General features: G+C 45.3%; 1 protein-coding gene across 1 annotated transcript; it reads left to right on the forward strand.

Moving 5' to 3' along the window:
• The first annotated feature begins 14 nt into the window (after positions 1-14).
• Positions 15-3932, forward strand: mansc1 (MANSC domain containing 1). Its single transcript, XM_053415498.1, has 4 exons — positions 15-201; positions 438-578; positions 1336-2662; positions 3495-3932. The coding sequence occupies exons 1-3, from the start codon at positions 15-17 to the stop codon at positions 2364-2366; spliced, it is 1359 nt and encodes a 452-aa protein (XP_053271473.1). The 3' UTR covers positions 2367-2662; positions 3495-3932.
• The last annotated feature ends 1687 nt before the right edge of the window (positions 3933-5619 follow it).

Below are 5619 nucleotides of genomic sequence, written 5' to 3' on the forward strand. Positions count from 1 at the left end.
CTGCCGCCGCCGTCATGATGCTGCTGGCATCACTTCCTGTGTCGGCTGTGGAGCCGGAGACGTGTTTCTCCAGACAACACCAGAGCGCCAGAGTCAACGTGCGAGTGGCCGTGACCAGAGCCGGCACGGTGATGGACACTCGGGCGTCCGGCTCCGAGAGGGAGTGTATCCTCGCCTGCTGCTCGGAGGACGTCAAACCAGGTGAGAGACAACGCCCCCTGGAGGTCGCTGCAAGGTCAAGTGCTGGAGATCTGTCCTCACAGCGTTCCCAGTGATGAAGAGGCTTTGATACCATGTGAAACTTATTAAATATCTAATTAATCTAGATAAGTCTTAAATACCTCACAGAACTACTGTGTAAAACATTATAAATATATATAACACCTTTATAAACTTGTGTTGTTCTAATGTGTGTGTGTTTGTTCATGTGTGTTTAGGAGCAAAGTGTAACATGGCCGTGTTCAGTGGGAACAAACACCCCGGAGAAGGAAACTGTTTCCTGTTCCACTGCCAGTCGGAGGCGGACTGTCCGTTAACCAAAGCTCCGAACACCACCAACACCTACGACATCTTCAAAGGTCAGCCTATCACAGCACGGCTCATTGTGATGTCACCAGGACACACAGGCAGCTAGTCCGAGTCACCTAGCCTAGGATAGGTCGGTTCATTAGTGAGTTAGTGAGCTAGTCAGTTAGTGAGTGAGTGAGTCAGTTAGTGAGTTAGTCAGTAAGTTAGTGAGTGGGTGAGTTAGTGAGAGAGTGAGTGAGTGAGTCAGTTAGTGAGTCAGTCATTCAGCTAGTGAGTGAGTGAGACAGTCAGTTAGTGAGTTAGTGAGTTAGTCAGTTCGTGAGTCAGTTAGTGAGTTAGTCAGTAAGTTAGTGAGTGAGTTAGTCAGTCAGTGAGTGAGTGAGTTAGTGAGTTAGTGAGTTAGTCATTCAGTTAGTGAGTGAGTGAGTTAGTCAGTTCGTGAGTCAGTTAGTGAGTTAGTCAGTAAGTGAGTGAGTGAGTCAGTTAGTGAGTTAGTCAGTAAGTGAGTGAGTGAGTCAGTCAGTGAGTGAGTCAGTCAGTGAGTGAGTCAGTCAGTGAGTGAGTCAGTTAGTGAGTGAGTCAGTTAGTGAGAGAGTTAGTGAGTCAGTCAGTCAGTCAGTTAGTGAGTCAGTTAGTGAGAGAGTTAGTGAGTCAGTTGGTGAGTCAGTTATTGAGAGAGTTAGTGAGTCAGTCAGTGAGTGAGTGAGTCAGTCAGTCAGTTAGTGAGAGAGTTAGTGAGTCAGTTGGTGAGTCAGATATTTAATGAGTCTTTAGGTTTTTATTGTTTCTATCTTTTTTGTTTCACAGGTTTGATTCACCCGACCACAGTGACACCTGTAACGACAACCACAACACAAACCACCACCACCCCCACGACTTTACCTCCGACTATAACCACCAGTACCACACAAAGTACAACAACAACTACACAACCCACCACAACAACAACCACATCCTCACCGCCAACAACCACACAGGCACCAGCCACTACGACAGCTCCTCCACCCGTCATCATCCTCGCCACCATGCCTGTGGTAACTCCAGCCCCCACCAGCATCACAACAACTAGACCAACAACGACAACTACACCAACCACAACCACGACAACTACACCAGCAACAACGACAACTACACCAGCAACAACAACTAGACCAACGACGACAACTACACCAACCACAACGACGACAACTACAACAACTACACCAACAACGACGGCTACTACACCGACGACGACATCTACAACAACAACGACAACAACTACAACAACAACTAAACCAACAACAACAACAACAGTTTCCAACGTCACCATGAAAAAAACAAACAAAACCAGTAGAAAACAAAATAAAACCACAAAGAAAGTAAAAGCTCATCCTGTGACGACGACTCCGAGCTCCACGACATCACTTCCTGCTGCAACGCCAGCTCACCAACCAGAGCCGACCACTGAAATGACCACCCCCCCTCCCACTCTGACCACCACCACCACCACACCTCCTCCCACTATGACCACCACCACCACCACCACCCCTCCTCCCACTATGACATCCACCACCACTACCACCCCCCCTCCCTGGACCACGGAGTCGTCCCCCGTGAGGACGTCTCCGGCTGAGAGCCTCATTATCGTCCCTAAAGACGCCGTCCAGAGCTCGAGTGCCGGGGGGGGGAACGCGGTAGCGTCTCGGGGGGCAGTGAAGAGCGGCGTGGTGGCGTTCATGGTGCTGGGGCTCGCCGTGCTCACGCTGGCTCTGGCTGTCGGTGGACGTAAGGCCATGGAGTCCTTCGACAGACGCCATTACACGAGACTGGAGCTCAACGACCTGCACTACGAGGTGTGAGGAGGACAAGTCACGTGACCAGATCATGTGACGCAGTTCAGAACGTTAAACTGAGAGCAGGTGGAATGTGATTGGTCCGAGAGGTTCGACGTCACGACACAGTCGAGTCTTCACTTTATTTACACTCTGTAACTTTATTTATTTCTCTAGAATAAGAACACGAACGATGCACTGATGAAATTACTGTGTAGAAACAAACATGTGAAAAATCCATCACAGGAAATTTTGATTTATAAGATTCAAGATCTCATATTTTATTTATTTTTCATTTAATTTGGAAGACGTCTGAAATGAAGGTTCATTCTAGCCTGGATGCCAGACGAACTTAGCCCCGCCCACAACATTTTTGGTCGGGCAGTTCGGTCTGGAGTCGCTCCATTGGGAAAAAATGATGGGGCGTGTTTCAACTGACCAGGAAGTAAAATTCCTCTTCGCTCAATTGGATAGACCTACAACCAATCAGAGCAACGTAGTATGTGACGTATGCTAAGCAACGCATTGTGAGTTATTTACTAACCCGGGTTCACACCGGACGCTTCAGCGCAGCGCCAAGCCTTAAATAACAGCTGGCTCCCATCCACTCCCATGTTAAAACTTTGTGCCGGTCACACCGGAGGCTGAAGCACCGCGAGGCAGCCTTGGCGCAGCGCGGTGCTTCAGCCTCCGGTGTGACCGGCACAAAGCCGTGCAGCGATCTACTGGATCAACGGGTGATATTATTAGCGCTGCCCGGCGGTTCAGCGTCGCTTCAGTGTCCGGTGTGAACAGCCAAGCGCCGGGGCGATAGGGATTAGCGCGGTGCTCTGGCGTCGCCTCCACGTTCTGTGTTCCTCTTTCAAAATGAATGCGCTGTCGATGTCTTCTAAAACAGACTCAATGGCAGCATCTACACATCTCAGCTCGCCAGTGGCAGCCATGTTTGTTGAAAACGAATTCAACCCGAGGGCACTGTGATGACGTGCTTGATTACGTTACCGTTGATCATCTGTCAATCATCGTATAAAGCCCGCCCTGACAATCTGGTTGGCCCGGTCGGGCCATAATTTTTTCCCAATGGAGCGACTCCAGACCGAACTGCCCGACCAAATTGTTGTGGGCGGGGCTAAGTTCGTCTGGCATCCAGGCTAGGTTCATTCAAAATCAGACAGGAAAATTATATTTTCAGCACGGTGATTTTAAATGATACAAAAAAATTGTATTTTACCACTGTCACGGAAATTAAACAAACAACTCGCACATGATAGAAAAATCCATTATTAATATTGTTGATTGTTATATCGTCACATTGTCTGCTCTTAGTTTTATTAGCGATTCTCTTCATGTTCAACCTTGTGTCTGAAACAAAGATCGGATTCAATATTTAAACTTTGTTTTATTTAGTTCTGAGTCAAAACTTTGGGCAAAATCTTCAGATTTTACTTCTAAAAGATTTATAATTCTTTGAATTTAAATTTTGTATATGAAAGGTAAGAATGTTTTTCTTGTTGTGTCCATAGCACTGAATTGTTATCATTGTATTTCAGAACCGGATGAGATTGTTTACTTTATATAAAATCTGATTTTGAGTTTCTTCTCTAATGTCAATCTCTAAATTTTGAATGAAACCTCATCGGCAGTTTTCATATTTTCCAAAACATCAGATTTTACTTTCCAGTATCACACAGATGTCTGAACAATCAGATATTTGTATCTGTTATTTGGTTAAACTTCAAATGAAAATTCTCAGAATCCATCAAATTTATCTTTAGAGTTGAGACATTTTCTGAGAATTCTTCTGTTTTGTATTCGCCAAATAAAAAAGAATCATGTTATTTATTCCACAGATAAACAACTTTCCTCTTTGATTGGCTTTAAATTCAGAACTGAAGCTTTTCTCATGATTCATTGTTTTTAATAACTGACTTTTATTCCCAGAGATTAGAACTTTTTAAAATCATAACTGTCTCAATGACCTCAGAGGGAAGCTTCAGAAGAAACGAGGAACCACAGCAATATTTCATAGGCAGAAACTCAGGAAGCGTCTGAAGTGGAACTGATGCACGGGCGGGTCGCACACAGACTCTGGGCCGTCGTCAGTCGAGGCCTTTTCACCGTGGGGTCGAGTCCCTCGTGTGTAAAGTTCTCGTGCATGTCTTTTTACTCCCACACGAGCCTGTGATAGTTTCACTGTGCGGTTTTTATATTTCTTCACATTTTTCTCGTTTCACACATGAATTAAAGTTTGATGTGAGCAGCGATGCACTGATCGTTACCTGCGGGTTAAACGTGATCCTTTTTCAATATTACATTGTTTTTCATATGCTGGTGGAGCTGGGGCGACCAGCAGGGGGCAGCAGCAGGCACTGAAAACTCTGTACATTGATTCATTTATGATTCTTTTTATTATTATTATAATATTCTGTCTTGTTTTGTGAAGTGAAGCTTTGGTTCAAAATTTGATGTTTTGTTCCTGTAAAGATTAAAAAATGTGATTTTTAAACGTGTGTGTGTTTGTGGTTTTTAGAATAAATGAATTCAAAAGTTTATCATGGTCTGTATGATAGTGATTTAATTTTTTATAGATTCTATTGCTCAGGTCATTATGACAATTTCTCTCATATTATTTGTCTCTAACGTTTCCTACAAATGTTTAATTTTCAGAACTTAAACCTTTTAAGTTTCAATAAGATAAAAACAACACAATCAGCGTCCGCAGCCTCTCATCTGCTCCATCAACAGAACCTCATGGTCCGGAGCTGTGGGACCAGTGGATCCGGTCCCAGGTGCTGGTGACAGTGGGATGTGAACCTCTGCTGGACACTGGGAGGACCTGCCAATGCTCAACAACACAACAATAACACAACAAGCACTGCTGCTCCTGTACTTGTACCTTTGTGAGGACATTTCAACTGATCCGCACTAAAAAATTAATTAAACAAGTTAGAGAAGAAACCTGAAGCTGCTCCTGGTCTCTCTCTCTCTCTCTCTCTCTCTCTCTCTCTCTCTCTCTCTCTGTCTCTCTGTCTCTCTGTCCCTATCGCTCTCTCTTTACCCCTCTCACTCTCTCTACCCCCCTCTCTGTCTGTCTCTCTGTCCCTCTCTCTCTCTCTCTCTCTCTACCTCTCTCTACCCCTCTCTCTGTCTGTCTCTCTGTCCCTATCTCTCTCTCTCTCTTTACCCCTCTCACTCTCTCTACCTCTACCTCTCTCTACCCCCCTCTCTGTCTGTCTCTCTCTCTCTCTCTCTCTCTACCTCTCTCTACCCCTCTCTCTGT

The sequence above is a fragment of the Pleuronectes platessa genome, chromosome 22 (genome assembly GCF_947347685.1).
Source record: "Pleuronectes platessa chromosome 22, fPlePla1.1, whole genome shotgun sequence".
Lineage (NCBI taxonomy): Eukaryota > Metazoa > Chordata > Actinopteri > Pleuronectiformes > Pleuronectidae > Pleuronectes > Pleuronectes platessa.

Coding starts and splice junctions, on each gene's coding strand:
- mansc1 (XM_053415498.1), top strand. CDS start 15: ATGATGCTGCTGGCATCACTTCCTGTGTCGGCTGTGGAGCCGGAGACG. Junction 202..437: donor CTCGGAGGACGTCAAACCAG/GTGAGAGACAAC, acceptor ATGTGTGTTTAG/GAGCAAAGTGTAACATGGCC. Junction 579..1,335: donor CACCTACGACATCTTCAAAG/GTCAGCCTATCA, acceptor TTTGTTTCACAG/GTTTGATTCACCCGACCACA.